We start from the raw sequence: 18,642 nt of genomic DNA on the forward strand, positions 1-18,642 counted from the left end.
TATCATATTCAGTGTTAGATGTTGCATGTTTTGGCTGACTGTCAGGCACTAATGTAAAATAAGATATTTTTGCCATGTTAAGTATTCTGTAATGAAATTAATTGACCGCACAGTTTTCCATTTTTTAGCTGACCTGTCTGTATATTGTTGAATGTAATTTTACAGCTGCATTTTGTAGTGTTCCGACTTCACTTGGTGCCAGGTTCATGTTATCTTTGTAGATAGACCAGTAATTTCTTTGAAACGTTCTTAGCCCATCACAACTCAAAATACAGGTCTGTTTTACTCAATTGTTTCCGAACATTACAACAAGCTTTTACAGCCTTAAAATTCCTGTAAATTAAGCTGTCACATGCAGCAAGTCCTTGTATTACAATTGATCAGACAAAATGTTTGAGTTAAAAAAAAAATCCCTTCAAACCAGTAAATGACAAATGTAAACAAAGCCAGTAGTGGCTCATGCTGCATTTATAGACTGGACTTTAAACAGGAGCATTTCAAGTTTGTCATACATTCCATAACAATCAGCTCTTTTGTAGGATGGGACAGTGATTTATCTTCCATCATCCTCCTGCTTCACCTGATTCCACCTTCAGCCCAAGGCCGCAAGAGACCTGGCAAGATGTCTGTGGCCCAAGCAGAAAAGCACCTTGTTATGTTCAAGAAGGTTTGTATTATATCCTGTTGAGCAAATGTCAAAATTTGCTCTTATTTAGGATACAAATAATGCAATGTTCTCTTTGTACTGTTTTCATACATTAAATGGATTCTTGGGTAAAAATCCTTCTCTGCCAAAAGTGGTTTAACTGACATTGTCACACAGAATAATGGCAGGCCGTATAGAAGTCAACACAGTTTTATGGGGGAGCCCGTGATGGGAAAAGAACATCAATGTTTTGTTCTATGACATCAACCACTTCTCTTGGTGCATTCGATGAACTCTTCAAGGCGCACTTTGTGTTTGGAACATCTTACAGTCAGGTGCTCCACAACATGCACTCTTTCATACAGACTACAGTATACAACATAGACATAGGCAAAGTCAAGGAGAGCCCACGTGTTGCTGAGGTTAGAGCTACAGTACTACACTAGTGTATGCACAATTTGACACTTGGGTTGTCACTCTTTGATTGGACAGCATATGAACATGGCTGAATGAATACTCAGTTACAAGATTTTGAAGGAGCATCCACATAGCTCTCAGGTTTTGGGAGTAAGCTTTAAATTAACAGTGTTTTTATTTGTTTTTTAACACTGATGGAGAGTTAAATTACGATTAACTCTCGAGAGTCAAATAAAATCAACACTGTCAGTGTTGTTTGCCTTGTAGTGTAAAACTTTATTAACACTATTCAGTGTGGCGCAGGGCGATGCAGTGTTACATTTTGACTCTTACCAGAGTTGAATTAATGTGAAGAGTCATTTTAACATCCTGTGGTGTGGGACCATATATGACCCGAGCCAGTGTTAAAAATAACTAAGTGTTGATTTAATACTACAAATTTTACTGTGTACAACATTTATTGTTGTATGTGATATGATATCTGTGCAGTGGAGAGTCAGTGTAGATCTGCTTTTACAGGAGACTTTGGTTTAGGATTTATTCAGCCTAAATATTTCAGTTTAGGATCAGTGTCCAACCAATAGAAGACCTTTAAGGCTACAGTTAACCCTGTAAAACAGACACAAATGGACAGTGGGAGATATGGAGGAGGGTGGGTTGCAGGTGTTCTGGGATCTTGTGTCTTTTGGATCCATTGTCTCATGATCTGTCCGTGCGTGCTAATCTGTTTTTAGTAATACTTAGGTGTGTTTCAGTGTTCAAAAGAAATTGTGGAAAGATTAGTGTCTGGAGTATTTCAGGAACTATAACCTTTTTATTCTTTCTTTTCTTTGTAGGCATGCTTGTTTATTAATCTAAGCTTGGAAGAGGTTGATAAATGTTACTTCTCAGTCATCAGTGTGGTAATTGTATGATTAATATTATTTTATGCTTCAGTAGAGAGAACCAGATTGTTTTTGAGGACTAAAATGTGGAGAAAAAAAGAAAACCATCTACCTACAGTATCTATCTCAAAAATCAGTGCGTGTAAGAATCAGTCCCGACACCATGATCTTGCTTTCAAAGAGGTTTATTGAAAGAAATATTTTTGAAATTTTATAAAGTTCAACCATTGATAATGCTATCACACAATCAGAACCTGGAGCTGCACCAACATTTGATATAAATAATGTATTATGAGCTTCTAATCACTCCATGAGCCAACCCAGTATTAGTATTCTATGACTGTCAAAATTCCAGGGACTGTCACAGAAAAAAAAAAGATATGTTATTATCAAGACATTTGTGAGAGTTTTTTCGGGGCTTTTCGGCAAAGTGTGTTATCAGATTTCAACACCCGGAGGTACTGAAAACAAAACACAACAGAGGTGCGGTCCCAAACTGCTCCGATGTGTTGATAATAGACATTCTTGAGAGTGTAGCCCTCCCTCAGCTGCACCAAAGCAGGGATTGTAATATTTTAGGGTGGACTTGATTTAACTTCCAAAGCCTGAGAGGAGCAGAGGTAAGTTAAATCAAGCACTCCTAAAAAAATAAAAAAAAAAAAAAAAAAAATTGGGAAACAGTTCTGCCCAGGACTGCCACACATGCATCACTCCATTAAAGTGGTTTGCAACCAAAGATACAAATATACAATATAATATTGTATCATCTAGGATCACTATATTTGCAGCTATTCAGTATCCCTCTCTTCCATGACCTGGAAGTAGTAAGTATATATATATATATGTATATATAAATATGACTCTCCCGTCACCCGGAAGAATTCAGTGTTTCACTCTACACACAGTTTGCAAGCATACAGCAAAAATTCAGCTGCTTTGCACGTCCAACCCTCTCATGTTCAGGATGATTTTCAGTGCAGCATGCAAGTAAAAATGTGCACAATATTAAAAGTAGCTTCATCATCCTCCATCCTAATCAACCCTCGTCATCCTCCGCATCACACGGACGGCTTTGTCCACTTTATTTTGTTGTTTTCCTCAGTTAAGGTGATTATTTTCATAAGAAATTAGAGCAGACTTTATTTTATTTTAGTATATTTTTCCTCTATAGTATTCTGCATTTCAAAGCATGCCAAAGAATTTTTTTTTCAGTTTCTGCATAGTGCTGGCTATACGAGTGCCAAAGAGTTTTTGTTTCCTTTACAAGTAGTTAGAAGTCGGTATGTACAGGCAAGGAGTGACAGAGCAGATCCAGTGTTGTGTGTAAACGGTACCAAACCCCCCCTTCCCCAAGTGCTCAAAATATCTACAAATACAGGCCCCCAAGTCTGTCGGGAACTCATAGAAAGTTGAACGGAGCTGTAAAAAAGCTCAGCAATATGGAAGAGCCATTAAGCGAGGTGTGTGTGTGTGTGTAGGTGTGTGTGTGTGTGACTGTAGGTGCGTATATTTGTATGTGTATTCAAATGCAAAGGGGAATAAAACTCTCTAACCTCCTTTAAACGCCCCTCCCCCTCCCACAAACACACCCATTCCATTCCCCGACCCCCTTCATGGAGGTAAATCCATTTTTTCCCCCCCTTTTTTTTTCTTTTTTCAAAGTGCACCCTCTACTGTTTATAATATGCAGTATGCATTACATAAATGTATTCTCTAGCATTGAATATTCCACTAAGTTTCTACCGTCACGTACAAGGTCAAAAGAAGAAAAGAGTCGACGACAACCACATTCTAGATTTGAGGTCATAGTTCTGAATGTAAAAGATACAGTTCAGGCCACTAGGTGACTGTTATTGAACACTAAACAAAACACTCGGCTACAGTACATGAGATGGCGAGGAGAGCCCACTTCTGCGAATCAGTACCTCAGCACTGCACTGTAAAAAAAAAAAAAAAAAAAAATCAGTGGTAAGGAAGTCCATGAAACGCTAGATTCACTGGATATTTGCAGTAAGGAGGATTTTTCTAATGGGACTTGACTGACATGCAACACAGCTGTGATCTGTTCTGGAAACTTCCTCGTTTGTGGACGGAATTGCCGACTGGGAGGGGGAGCCGGGAGCGCTGGTGGAAACTAACTGGGGAGGGGTGATGGCTATGCAAGCAAATAAAACACAATGACAAGCAGATGGGGTTCAGTAGTAAAAAGAGCTCAGTAGATCTGGTCAGTGTCAGTGCTTATCATCATAGTTTTGGACACCCGTGATGCAATTCAATTACATTTTAACCGCTGTTTTAAAAAAAAAAAAGGGGATTCTAGCAGCACTGCAGAAGGGTCAAGGGGTCTCGACCTTTACAAAGTTGCTGAGTCAGCTTTCAATCAACCTTTAGAATTGCCTTTTACAACCTCATCTTTATAATAATTCTCCGGGTTCAAGTTTTCACAAAAATTATTGTCAAGTCACTGTAAAAAAAAAAAAAAAAAAAAAGTTGAAATTTAAAATCACAGCTGCATTCACACCTTTGTTTTAAGTTAAATGTTAAGTCAACATTCTGTTTTTTTAATTAAATGTCTTAAAAGAGGATTACATGTGAGTTTAAAGTAGCAGTGTGTAGAATTTAGTGGCATCTATTGGAATGGATTTTGCCAAACTGCAATATAATATTCATAAGTTTGTTTTAATTAGTGTGTAATCCCAGGAAAATAAGAATCATTGTGTTTTTGTTACCTTAGAATGAGCCCTTTATAGCAAAGGGAGTGGGTCCACTTCTATGGAGACCACCATGTTGTACCACTATGTTTCTACAGTAGCCCAGAATGGACAAACCAAACACTGGCGAGAGAGAGAGGGCTCTTCACGTTGGTGCTGAGTTGGTTGCAATGTGCAGCCTCACCACTAGATGCCACTAAACTCTACACACTGCAATTTAAAATGTCACTGATCATTTAATAACAGCGTTCACTTGCTTTGGTTTCGATGCTAAAGTGCAGCTTTACATAGGCCGCTTACATGCAGCCACACGGTCCAATCACTGTGATAAACAGGCCACATGCACAATGTGTCTTGAATGTGACTCCTCTGCATTTTGGAACTGATCAGTTTAGAATTATTGATAATGATGATGATGATGATGATGATGATGATAATAATAATAATAATGGTTATTGCTCAGCAAGCACGTATATCCATAAATATTGAGTAAATATTGAGAGAGTTTGTATGAGCGTCAATTTCATCAATACAGTATGAACAAGAGAACATGGGAATAGACATGTTTACACACAAAAAAACCTTCAATCAGTCCATCATCACATGACCTGTTCATATCATATTAGGTACAATCCACAGACAAGAAAAATAATCCTACAACCACATAAATAAATAAAATACCTTCGACCAGCAAGCAGCAAGACACAGTCTTCATAATTCTGCATTAAAGGGAAAATCCACTGTAATAGAAGTTTAGGATGTTGACTCGTTTTCTTCTTTTCTTTGTGATTTGGTTGGTTTGGAGTTGTCGGACAAAGCGAAATGAACCCTATGACACCGATGACACATTCCTGAGTCTTTATTAAACATCTGCACTGTTTCAATTAAATAAAAATAAAGTGCTAAAACATTAACGGATGTGATTAAGCTGCTACAAGTCTCGTTTCTTTCAAGGACTATTGCACTTCAAGCAGGCCTGCCCTCCTCTGCTGTGACTCACTTCTTCATGGTGTGGAAAAGGAAGGGTAACTTTGACTCAGGGAAGACTAAAAACTTTTTTACCTTCATCTTGATGATTCAAAACTACAAAGTGATAAAGAGTTATTTTAGTTAAGTTCCATTTCATGAGGGTATCATTATTTGTACATCCCTGCCTACGGTGGGGTATAGCTATCTCTTCCTACATAGTCTAAAAGTGGCACCACTACAACTTATTAATTCCCTTTGCACCAACTTTTGACATTCACAATGAATCAGACTCGCACCAGAGTACTACATTTGCAAGTTATGACACTTAGGCCTGTCATGATACCTACTTTTGTTGGACGATATATAGTCTCAGAAATAATCGCGATAAACGATATTATTGTCATTTGAAGATCATTTTATACCACTGATATAATGATAATATAATAGCATAATAATGCCAGGCGGGGGGTGGGATTGGAGAGTGGGTGTTACACTTGTGTAAAAACACAGACTGCCATTATGATTGGGGACAGAGTTATTTACACTACTCACTTATCCAATGTGACATGAATAGCCTCTTAGCTGCTAATGTGAAGTGTGGCAATGCGGAGGTAAAAAAAAAGAAAAAGATCAAAGTCATGTCCATGTATCACACTATACGCCGATGATGTTGATAATTACGTTATTGTGCGATAAGTCGATTATTATTGTGACAGGCCTAATGACACTGCAGCATCACATCATCATAGATTCTAGATGCAGTTATCCTGCATTTCATTTATAGATGGTGAATATGTTTACATGTAGGGATACTTTTTAAAGTTAGAGGACAGATCAGTTATTTTTTAGTTACCATTATCAGCTGTTACTAAACAAATCTACCAAACCTGTGTAAACATAGCCAACTGTCAAAAGATATTTTAATATGAGTTTTCAACATGTCAAAATATTGTATTCTGTTGCCTCCTTTGGTACCTTGCAAAGTATTCAACAGCCTAATGGGTCGCTTTGTATGTTTTTGACACACAGTAATTGTTACTATAAAAGAAATAGCTTCTCCTTCATGATATCTCGTTAAAAATGAACCAACCCACTGAAGATGACTTCTAAACAAAATAAATCACATCCTTCAGTAGTAATTAGCCGTTACCTTGTCAGGCCAGATGAATGTGGTGTCTAGGAATTTGCTGCGGTGCTTTGACGAAGCACTGTGCCTCCAATCGGTGCATTATAATGCAGGTGGATGAAAGGTAGAGAACAGGATTTTCTCATCACTTCCAACCATCATCATCCCTTGTTCTAATATTTTAACACACTGCCGTTATTTGTCTGAGGGCAATCTGTATCACACAGCACGACAGCGCAAATATTATTTCTGCACCGTGAGCCACATGAATCCTGAGGAGTGATAACAAGTGTAAAGTCTCGCCATTTAAACACAGCCGCTCATTGTAACCCCCGAAGCTTTATATATAACTGACATGATCCTGGACAGTGCAGTGTGACAGCTGGTTAGATGTGGAACCGCAGTCTGTCAGCTTCAATGACAAACTGCTCGGTGCGTGCGTCTGTACATATGCTTCATTCCTTATTTTACATTATTAATAAAGTGGTAACAAAGTGGTCATGTGGTCATCGTCATCATCACACCTCGCAGAATCTTCAGCGTGTCGGAGGCCTGCTATAACAGTGCATGACAAGGATGGGAAGCAATTATTTAAAAAAAGAAAAAAAAAAGAAATGCTAAATTAAATTAATCAGCTACAGTGCTACTGAATCATTTCTTCTTCTTGGGTGCTGTAGAAGTGAAAAGTCTTGGATGGACCTTAGATGACCTCATATGTATATTTAAACCTACATTATAAAGGGTTTTATTTGTGCCATGTAGATTTCAAAATAAAAGCAGACACAGAGTCTTTTGTGTGTTTAGCCACAGACAGCCAAAAAAAAATCAGTTTGGGGGCAAAGAAAACTCAATTTGCCCTTAAAAAAGTAGAATCCAGTGAACCTTTACAGTGTGTGAAGCAAACGTACTGCGCCATGCTCTACAGACTGAAACACAAAAACCAACAGGACAAACACACACACGTAAAAAGCTTTTTGGACCTGAACTTATCACACACACATAGTTAAGATTAAAGCGCACTCACTCATCTCTTCGTGCCAGTGTTTGCATATTGTACTGTACATAGAATAATGGCGCATTCGGCTGGTCGTCGTAAACTGGCAAACTTGTAATTTATCTATTTTTTTTCGTAATCACATGACAGACTCCTATATGTACAAAGTAAAAGCATTCCGGGTGCTTGCTCAGGTGAAACAAAAAAAAAGTAAGGTCCAATGAAATCTGAGGTAGCAAATTCAACCGTGATAAACTAGAACTCACTGGTGATGTCATCTTTATTCGTAGTGTTTGACGATCAAACGCGACTTTTCCTCAACTTGACTCTTGAAATTAGTAAACTGGGATTCTTTCTTTTAAACGTGTTTACATATTTTGTGGGGGGTTTTGGGTGCAATTTTCTCATGGTAAACCTGTAAGTTTGCCAGTTTACCTGTTTGTGACACTGCCTAAGCATGCCATATGTTCTTCACTCACTAGCAAATCCTTACAATGTTTATGGTAGGGCAGCTGATATGTTCGTCAAGAAAAATTCATGGCTTTTAACCCTCCAGTTCCCACCCCTGAGGTGCAAACCAGTCAATCCAGTGTGCTCATGGGAAAGGGGGGGAGCATTATTAAGCTCCGCCTCTTGGGGCAGGACATCAGGGGGAAGGAACCAATGACAGAATGGGACAGTAGGTTTTCTGTTAGGCCAGCTAACACTACGATTTACCAACCAGTTTGTGAGTTTATCGGAAGCGCCACGGACATATAGAATAGAATAATCATTATATCAATAGGATTTTCAGTGCAAGACGTAAATGGCTACTTGTTTGGTCATTAATCTGTCTGTTGTTGTCTTTGCTTGTTGTCGTCAGTCATCCAAACACTGGATACAGCAGTAAAGGGATTCTTCTACAGGAGAGCAGTCATTTATATGTGTGTGTGTGTGGAGGTGTCACACTCAGCGGATGACTGAGAGGTCCAGACCACATTTGTCTGGGTTGACCCGGACTGTAATCATTAAGAGGCAGAGCTCGTCTCCACTCTCGTTTGTGGTTTTGGTTAAAGGTTGTACCGTTGTGGAGTTCAGAAAGATCCGGGTGTAAGGAGAGGGAGGGAGGGATTCGTGGAGGAGAGAGAAACGGAGAGAGGTCTCAACCCTTTCCTTGACCCTGCTTCTGAGCAGTGTGTCCTTACTTGAGAGGTCAGAGGTTGGATTTCAGTGGTGAGAGACAGTTAGGTGGTGGGTACAGTAGGTGCCTCCAAAGTGCTGTGGGGACTGGTGGAAAAGGGAGGGACTTCAGGATAAACCATCTCTCTCTTTCGCTCTCTGTATCCCTCCATCCCGCTGTCTTCCCCCCTTCACCTCATCCTTAGCTCCCCCCTGGGTCAGAGCTGTGTCTCTGTGGTGTCCGTGAGTCCAGAGATGTCTGTGATTCTTGGAGGGACAGCCTCCTTTGGGTTTCAGCATCCAGGGAAGATACCCCAGCCCCAGCTGCCGGCTCCACCCCAGCCCCCATACACGCCCCTGAACCAAAGTCTAACTCCGCTCCTAAACCGGAACCCATTCCATACTGTGACCCCACTGCTGCCCTGCTCCCTAAATCTAACCCTAAACCTGAACCTGAACCTACTGCTGGGCCGGAAATGACTGCAGCCCCTGTTCCCAGTCCAAGCTCCAGCTCCAGATGTTGCCCCAGGTTGTCCAGGCCAGATGGGGCGGGCTGGCTCTGGGTGGTGTTGATCAGTGGTGACTCCTGGGGTTGCAGAGAGTCAAGAGGCTTGGGTGGGAACTCCTCAAAGTCCTGGGAATCCAAGATCTGCAGGGAAAGAGACAGACAGGTCAATGGGACTGACTACCACTTGTTTCTTATTGGAATTCACTAACTCTAATTTGATAAATACTTCTTATGACGGTTGTCTTAGATTAGATTAGATTAGATTAGCTAAACTTTATTAATCCCCTAGAGGGGAAATTCATTTGCCACCAAGCAACTCATACATACAACAATACGGACAATACAATCCAGTAAATAAATAAATAAAACACATTAGAAGCGTGATCTTTAACCTCCCCTGTCACCCAGGGTTTATTATTAGGGTAAATTTTAATATGTTTGCAGGGAATGAAAGACTCAACACATAAATGAATATAACAGGGGACTTTTTTAGAGATGCTGTCGATAACATTGCCATCATCTAAAAAACACAGCCCAGTCGGTACAGTCAAAGCCCCCCCCCCAAAGTTTCACAAGTGTTCTCCGACTACACGCGGACAGATTTGGTCATGACCGGCTGCTTACGGACCGCAGGAGAATATGTACGGTGGCACTAAGCACTTGGTGTTGAAAGGAGACTACTGACAGGTTTTATATTTCAGTGATATTTTACAGGTGAACCACATCTCTATGGCGCTGCTGTTGGTTGAGATTTAGGTGTCAACATCCTGTCCACATCTTCCTGTAACAACAGATAGACACTTTTATGGATATATGTCTAAATGGCTTCAGTAACTTTAATGCATCCTGAAGTTTGCCCTGAAAGTTGTAATGTAAGAACTAAAATAAACACAGGATATCCATGAGTCAAAGTCTCGCACTGATAAAATCTACTCCGTAACACAGAAATAACAGAGATGAAGGGGATGATGTGGAGGAGTCAAAGACACTCCTGCACAGACAGTCAGAAACCTGGAATCTTGATCCTTGAATCATCAGGATATGAATACCCACATTTGATATGTTCCATATTTGATCCGTGGTATGATTAAAACTAACTTTACTGACTCTGCAAGGTTGAATAAAGGTCTTTTTAAAATAGAATAATATAAAATTGTTACAACTCTGATAAAATATAATGAAAAGTGGAAGTTAGTGGAAGTCTGGCCAAGGGCACAAACATATCCAGCAGCTGTCCTGTATATGCAGCACAAAAAATGTCAAAAATGTTTGTAATGCGTAACAGAATTTTAAGATAAAACATTGTTGCATGATTAGTTATTATTAGCACCACTATTCCAGTTCCTTACTTTATCTGATTACTGAGATTCAGACACAAATTCAAATAGAGTCTGTTGTCCTAAGAATGCCTGAGGATGAATACAAACAAGGTGTTCAGTGTCTCTCATTTATTTTCACTATATTTCCCAAAACACTGCAGTCCAATGACAGTGTTCTATCAACACAAGCTCCACAGAGTATTCCCAATAAACAGCCATAAATAAATCATTACAAACTTACCAGCCACTATATTACGAACACCTGCGCAGTCAACCACTATCCAATACAACAGCTCTGCCATAAATTCTACATTTATGAAGTTTATACATTTTTAGTTTTTGTTAACATTGTTAGAAAAGTAAAATATTCTATTTTATATTTATTATTGGGGCTGTAATGTGTGTTTGTGGTGTACTAATAGTGCATTATATTGAAAAGTGTTCCTAATATTTTGTCTCCTTTCATATATGTTAATGGGATGGACAAAATATTAGGAACACCATTCAATTTAAAACACTCTGGTACACCACAACCACCACAATAATAAACATGAAGTACAATTATCACCTTTCTGACAATGTATTGGATTGCATTAGACTGGACAGGTGTACTTAATGAATGACTGATGAGAGTGTATGTAAATGTGCTTCACCTCTGACAAGGAGGCCAGAATGTGTGTCTCCAGAGGTGTAACAGGCTGAACCAGTCTCTCTCCTGGACCTGGTCCTGGACCTGGACCAGGATACGGTGAGGCCTGTGGAGGACACAGCATCTTGTTTCTATACATAGCTTGGGCCAGTGACGTACGTGTGTGTGTGTGTGTGTGTGTGTGTGTGTGTTTGTTTGTGTGCGCGTGTGTGTGCGCGTGACTACCTGAGGTGGTGATGAGACAGCGCTGTAAGCAGGGGGAACCAGGGCCATCTGTCTCTGCAGCAGCTGCATGATCGCTCCGATGTCTGTTGACATGCGACTCTCCAACCTGCACACAGTACGCCACAGGAGATGATCAGCTGTTTATGACCATGTGGAGGACACATACTCTTATTCATATTCTCTCTAATAATAGCATTTGATTCACTAGTTACGTGCCAATATATAGGGACACATCGACGTCAAGTTCATTGGGGCAAAATAACAGGTGGCTAAACAGTCCCAAAAGGTGTAAACAAACTCTAACGCATTTATTTAATAGTAAAACCATAAATAAGCACACCTGAAAAGATGAAAGTTATAGTAATTACTCCGTTCCAAGAAAAGCTATGGCTGTGTCAGAAACAACTCCCTCATTCACTATTCCAATTCAAATAAGCTTTATTAGCATGACAGATCAGACATCTATATAGTCTAAGCAGTATAGAAGATTACTAACATTGACAGATAAAAGTTAAAAAATATAAAGTTTGCCACTATCAAAAAACATACAATATTGTGAAAAGCTTTTTTAACTCCCTATGCAACAGACACTCAGTTGGTAAATGTTACAGCCAATCCCATAACATCTCGGACGAGCCCCCAAATAATCAGATGGCTCAAACCTGTGGCCAGCAACATATAGAGACACTGTGTCCAAGTACAAGTTTACCAATTCATTTTAAAATAATACCAAAACTATGGCCAAAAGGAGCAAAAGATAAGGAAGACAATGGACCAGCCCAGCAGTAGGCCATAGATCCCAGAACTCCCCTCTCTAAACTGTAAGAAAATGCATAACCTAATATAAAGAAACAAAGCCACAAAACTGGATTACCAGGCCCCCCCGTACTCAAAAAGAACAAAAGGAAAACCACAAAAGAAATCTCAGATCCTCAGTGCTGCATGCCAGGAGGAAGAGAGAATGAGAGCTCCTGCACTAAGCAAGTCAACCCACTAATCAGCTCATCAGGAGCACCTGAAAGTGGTAAAAGGAAGGGGAAAAGGGAGGGGGGAGCATGTAACAGTAAAACTCTATAGTGAGCAGTAAACTGAGATTTTGGTACTTGAATCGTTATCATTATGTGTCTCTTTTCCTTGCTTAGAATTCTGCAATAACACTAATTTGGTTAGTAACATGTCATCATAACAGGGATGACAGGATTTTACTTGAATTAAGAAATCAACTTCCCTTTCTAATTATTTTACTTTATTAAACTCGGTTTTGCTTATGCTGTATTTCTCTCCCTATCTTGCTGTTATTTCATTTCCTGATAGGAGACCACAAAGTTGTATTTATCTTATTAATAAACTGGTATCTTGGTCCACATTCACGCTACGCAGAGAGATAAGGGTGTGATGTGAGTGTGTGACATTAATAACACACACAGGAGGTCTGCTGGGTCCTAGCTGCGAGGCTAATTAAGACCCATTCTGCTGATCTCTACAAATACGGCTCTGTTTAACTTTCTGAGGTCCAACAGAGACGTTACCATATGTTCAGATATATTCTGAGTACTTGAGGGGAGGGGTCACTAACTCCTTACACATTACTACTCCCCATTCCAATTTCCTCACACACACCTTCAGCCTGCTGACGGATCCCATCCAACAGAAGAGCTGGTCAATCATGCGTTAAAACTGAGCATTCAGCTGGGGGGCGCAACCTGCCTCACAGCTACAATACGACCAGGATAAAGACACACACTGTGAGCTCAACAAGACCTGACAAAGGAGCCTCGTCCAGCTAAAGGCCACAGGGACGGAAAAACTCATTTTTTCCACTGTGGTGGAGAGAAGAAGCTCCTTTCGGAGGCAGCCAGGTAAAAGAAAGTGTCTCAAGCTGTTTGACGACTCAACGAGCTGCTGTGGCTTAGCAGGGATTGCCATATTCATTTAAAAAACGATCAGAACTCAAGACCAACACACATTTAGATGCCTAACCAAACCAGACGTACCTGTTGAGCTGTTTCTGCAGCATTTCCAGACGTGTGTCCAGCTGGTTGCGTTGCTGTCGGCTCAGGCTGTGCAGAGGCGTGTTGAGGGGCGGAGGGGAGGCCAGGCTGCAGCTGGGAACCTCCTGGTACTGACCGCCCCCTCGACTCTCCCCCCAGAAACTAAAGATGTTGGACACGCCCGAGAAAGCACCTTGCGAAGAGAGAAGCGAATGTGTGTTTGAGTGTGAGACCATTTTCAGTCAGATATGGGGATACTGTTGGATTCTGTTTTACCTGACAGGGCGTTGCAGGTGTTGCCAGTCTTGGGGTCTCCCTCCCCCTCAGTATTGTCGTTGAAGTTCATGGGTGTGGCCAGAGCCGGCGGACTCTCCAGCATCGCAGGTGGAGGGGCGAGGCCGGTCACAACTGACTCCTCCCCCTGTAAGAGGGAGATCCGACATTAAAATGACAAAGCACAGTAAGTATTTTGGAATGAATCACGAGGAAATAGCGGAGTTGTACCTCATCACCACTGGAGTGGGAAGACACCGAGCTTCGATGTGCCTCCCACTGCCTCTTCGACCCCTCCTCCTGTTTTTGGTTGTTGGCTGCTTCCCTCTGTCTTCGCCGCACAGACTTGTGAGACTTTTTAATTTCACCAGCATCTGCATCATCTGGAAAAAGGTGTGCAAGGGAAGATAAAAAAAGAAGGGATAGTGGTCAGTCCAGCTGGATCAGAACTAATCTTTCAAAGATGACTGATAGAGGTGGATTGCCAGAAAAAAAGTCTGGCATGCACAGATTGTACTTTTAAACAAAATGTATTGAAGTTTGAAGTGAGAGGTGAGCTGTTGGGGATGGGTTACCTTTTTCTGTGCGTCTTCGGAATGATAACTTGCGTCTGCGCAATTTGTTGAATCCGCCACATTTAGAGTCGTCACTGCTGGGAGAGCCTGGGATCATGTTGGTCTGAAATGAGAAACACCCAGCATTGAAGAGTCTTTCTTGATAGGAACACAAGAATCTATATAGTGTATGTCAGGATCATTAAATATGTAGATACAGAGGTTATAAACTCACATCTCGCAGGTTGAAGGTGATTTCCAGGTTGTTCCAGAAGTGGTCCGCAAACTCAGGATACATGTCGAGCACCTCTAGAACATCTTCTCTGAAGATTTTGTGGAGGTCGCAGTATGTTAGAGCCCTCACATCAGCGTTGGATTTACCTGGTCTGGAATACAGGTTGATAGGCTCGCCGAATATGTCGTTCTTTCCTGTGAAAGGTGAGAAGAAAGGAAAAAAACAGTTAGGGAACTACCTGGAAAAATGTAACTTTGTAGGAAGCGGTATCTTCAGTGATGACTTCCTACTGCACAAGTAGTCAGTAAAGCTATCACATAATTAGACAATTTTAATAAACTGTTTTTCTTTTTTTTTGATGAACTGACGTATCAGTCATTATAATCTAAGGACATACTATTTTACAGTGATGTTTATAAGGTAACCCTAAAATTTAGAGAGGTATTCGTCCTTGCCTATGCTACTGTCAATTGATGGAACAATTGCTCTTTAAATATTAAAGGCAATTGGCTGTAATATTAAACCTATATTTACTCTATGTCTTATAGGATGGAAATGTATAAAAACAATATATGTATTTATTAAGATTAGTGGTCATTTGCATTCATTTACCTGAAGTCTTTTAAAACATTTTTATCTAAATTGTATGGATGTTGCTGTAAAGATGTATGATGAAAGGTCAATTTTGTGCTTATTTAAACTGTTTTATTTTTGATTATTTGATAATTTGGTGCTGTATGGATGTACTGAGCTGTAATGTTTAATGAATGGTTACATTTTAAGATTTATGATAATCTGACACATTTTGCCCCTCATTTTAATTCAGATTTATACTACACAGACTTCGTACAGTTTGGGGTAACATGTATGTTTATGTAGTATTTAATATATGACAACAATGTAAGTTTTATGATTAATTGGAATTGTTGTCTAATTCTTTTCTAATCTTTAGTGCGGTGTGCTATTTTCTTCATTTACTAACCCTGGACGTCAATGTGTGTTTGCATAAGGTCTTCTGTCCATCAGTTAAACACATTTCTGTGGCCGTCTGATTGGCTAACTAAGCATATTGTGATGCTTGCTCATATACCTGATAAAGGTAGTTTCCTCATTTGGATCACACTGATATAAGAGTGGCATTGACCAGTGTAGTTGTTTTTAAGGTGTAACACATGAATACTTTTTTTCTTCTTTTTCTTGAACTGGTGATGTTATCATTTGATCCATTTGTTAAACATTTGTTATTGGAGTCAGATTGAATCCCAGCTCACACTTGAATCCTGAACAGCTCCTCTGATTATATTGTCCTGATGCAACACTCTGCTATTAAGAGTAACGCCCTATGCTCACCAGTAGATGGCGCAACCAGCTTATGCATACTTTACTGTTGTTGAGTGGCAGCATGACCGAAAAGAAAATGTAATGGGGCAACAAATAGAGAGATCTGCTACTGAACAAAGTTTAGGTGGTAAATTTAATCAGTAAAACATGTTTTTTTTTTTACCTAGGATGGCTACCACCACGTCCCCTCTCAGTATCTCTATGGATCCTCTGGATATGAAGTAGATGGCGGTTAGAACGTCCCCGGCGTGGACCAGCGTGTCACCCGGAGGTGCGTGGGTGGTCTTGAACTTCATGGCCAACGCCCTGAGGCAGCCCTTGGTAGAGCCTTTAAAAGCCTTACAGTTCTGTAGCAATGTTCTGTTCAGATGGAGGCAGATATCCGCCTGGAGACACTCTGGAAAACCTTTCAGCACCTGGGGAAAGGGAACGAGGGAGCAAAGGAGTAAAGGGAAGGAGGAAAGAAGGTGGGACACAAGAAGAGAGACAGATTAAAAAGGGTGGAAAGACGGATGGAAGGCGGCACAGAGAGAAAAAAAGAGGACGCGCGAAAGAAAGATTGAAAGAGAAGACAGCCGGCGAGAGAAAGTAGAAGAACCGCAGAGGAGAGGAAAGACAAGGAAGGAGAGGAGGTGGGAGAAAGACAGTGGATGAATTGATAGAGAAAGGTTACATCAGTACTGATACATGCAATTACCAGCGATTGACTGATGCGTGAAGTCCAGAACATAAAGTTAAATGTCACAGATGATGGATGCTTCAAAGGGAAGAATAATAATAAAAAACATGGAGCCACAGTGTCTTTATTACCTTCATCCATTGGTGAACACTCATGGGACATTAGCCTTTTATTGCTATTACACCATTCGACACATTAACATGACTAAACTAAACTGTCCACACATTTATCAGAAGGTAACAGTTAGAACCACCGGGGAAGTCGAGGTTTTAATTTATTTGTTTTATGATTTTAACCTCTAACTAGAAGATGAACATCTCATTACACTTTCAAAGTGTAAGAGCCTATGCATTGATTTTTTCTGAAATACAGTTTATTTCAAAACTGTATTTCAGGGCTCCTAACGGAACAGAGTCAGCAGGCCCATAGAGTGTTATTAATATGAAGAATCGGTGCAGTTTTAATGAGTTCACTGTGAGCATGGGAAGCCCCGGCTCTTTTTCTAAGCAGGAGGCTATGAGCCTCTCTTGTAACTCTCTGGCTGACTGCACAGAACAGAACCGTACCTAAAACACCCACACCATGTTTTTCCCTCTCCATTTCTCTCTTTTTCATCCGTTTCAAGCTACTTTCTTCATTTCAGCCTTCACTAGGCTCCCTCTCCATCTCTCTGGCCACTGGCCATTTCTTCACTTTTGTCATTTGTCTTTTCACTTCCCATCTTGGTCTTAAGTAGGATTCTTTTCTCCGGTCTCATTGCTTGTCCTCCCGTTGCTTTACTTTTTTTTTTACTCCACTCTTCATTTTTCATTTGCTATTACCTCTTACCGTCTCTCCTCCTCAGGCTTAAAAGATCTCCTTCCCGCCCCTCACGAACCCATTTTTTTAACAGTCGTACAGAAACATGAAAATAAACAGAATAAACTCTGTATCACCTTTTCAAACTTAACAAATCCATTTTGTGAGTTTGAACAATAGCCTGCAATTACTCCCTGTGCACAACAACCATTTTGTTGATTTGTGCTATACAGCCCCAAAATGTGCTGAGGTCAGACTTTACAAGCCAGCCGTATCTGGTGTCGTTTTTTAATGGTGCATCCTGCAGATGCTGAGCTGCAAAACTTTCAAGGCTAAAGTCACCGTTATTACTTTATATAACATGTTTGCTGTCAGGATATATCATTGTGTTCTTTGCAGTAACTTTTCTACTGAGTAAAGTCCCTGTTAACTGAGGGAAATTAATGTTTAGGGGCCATTTGTGGCTTTTTTTACTGTTGTTGTGTAACCACTAATGTCGCTGTATTGTAGCACTAACCCTTTGTTCTACTTAGGCGGTCCCACACTACATGTGCATTTACACAGTTTGCTTCTGTATGTGCCTCTTTCTTTAATACAATATTTATTGAAGTATTTGTGTTGCAAACAAGTGTCAGGGATTAAATAAATATGATACAAACAAGTCAAAAGTTCCTCTAAACTTAAAACCGAAGCAACTCATCCAGCTCATCCTTATAATTTACACAAGCGTAAAAGTAGAGACCAACTTCAAAGGGGAGAAGTGCATTCTGCCAGAGGTTTAATCCAACTTCTGAGAGCCACGATTGCCACACATAAAAGATAAGACATGCAATATTTTATATTTGTTATCATTGCCAACAAATACCATGAGAAGACCAAAACCAACCGTGTTCACTTGTCTATCAATGCTTCCAGCCTTTCAGCCCCAAGCCCATTCTTTACTACCATTGACTGTATGTTTCCTACTAAGCACAAAATACTTAACAACAGCAAACAAATATGTATTTATATAATATATCATTTTTTAAAAAGGCTAAACGACTTCCTTAAACAGCTGGGTACTGTGCTCTGATTGTATTCAAAATAAACTAGAGTGTGTGTGTGTGTGTTTGTGTGTGTGTGTGTGTGTGTGTGTGTGTGTGTGTGTGTGTGTGTTTGTGTGTGT

At 40.2% G+C, this 18,642-nt stretch overlaps 1 protein-coding gene across 1 annotated transcript in view; it reads right to left on the reverse strand.

Moving 5' to 3' along the window:
• Positions 1-9,107: 9,107 nt before the first annotated feature.
• Positions 9,108-18,642, reverse strand: part of kcnh2b (potassium voltage-gated channel, subfamily H (eag-related), member 2b) — a 275,121-nt gene continuing 265,586 nt past the window's right edge. The window contains exons 14-22 of the mRNA XM_062441120.1: positions 16,164-16,416; positions 14,660-14,853; positions 14,446-14,548; positions 14,102-14,253; positions 13,874-14,018; positions 13,601-13,790; positions 11,607-11,712; positions 11,386-11,487; positions 9,108-9,554 (exon numbers count right to left, since the gene is read on the reverse strand). Coding sequence (XP_062297104.1) covers positions 9,108-9,554; positions 11,386-11,487; positions 11,607-11,712; positions 13,601-13,790; positions 13,874-14,018; positions 14,102-14,253; positions 14,446-14,548; positions 14,660-14,853; positions 16,164-16,416 — 1,692 coding nt within the window. The remainder of the gene's footprint in view (positions 9,555-11,385; positions 11,488-11,606; positions 11,713-13,600; positions 13,791-13,873; positions 14,019-14,101; positions 14,254-14,445; positions 14,549-14,659; positions 14,854-16,163; positions 16,417-18,642) is intronic.

This window comes from Scomber scombrus, chromosome 20, assembly GCF_963691925.1.
Source record: "Scomber scombrus chromosome 20, fScoSco1.1, whole genome shotgun sequence".
Lineage (NCBI taxonomy): Eukaryota > Metazoa > Chordata > Actinopteri > Scombriformes > Scombridae > Scomber > Scomber scombrus.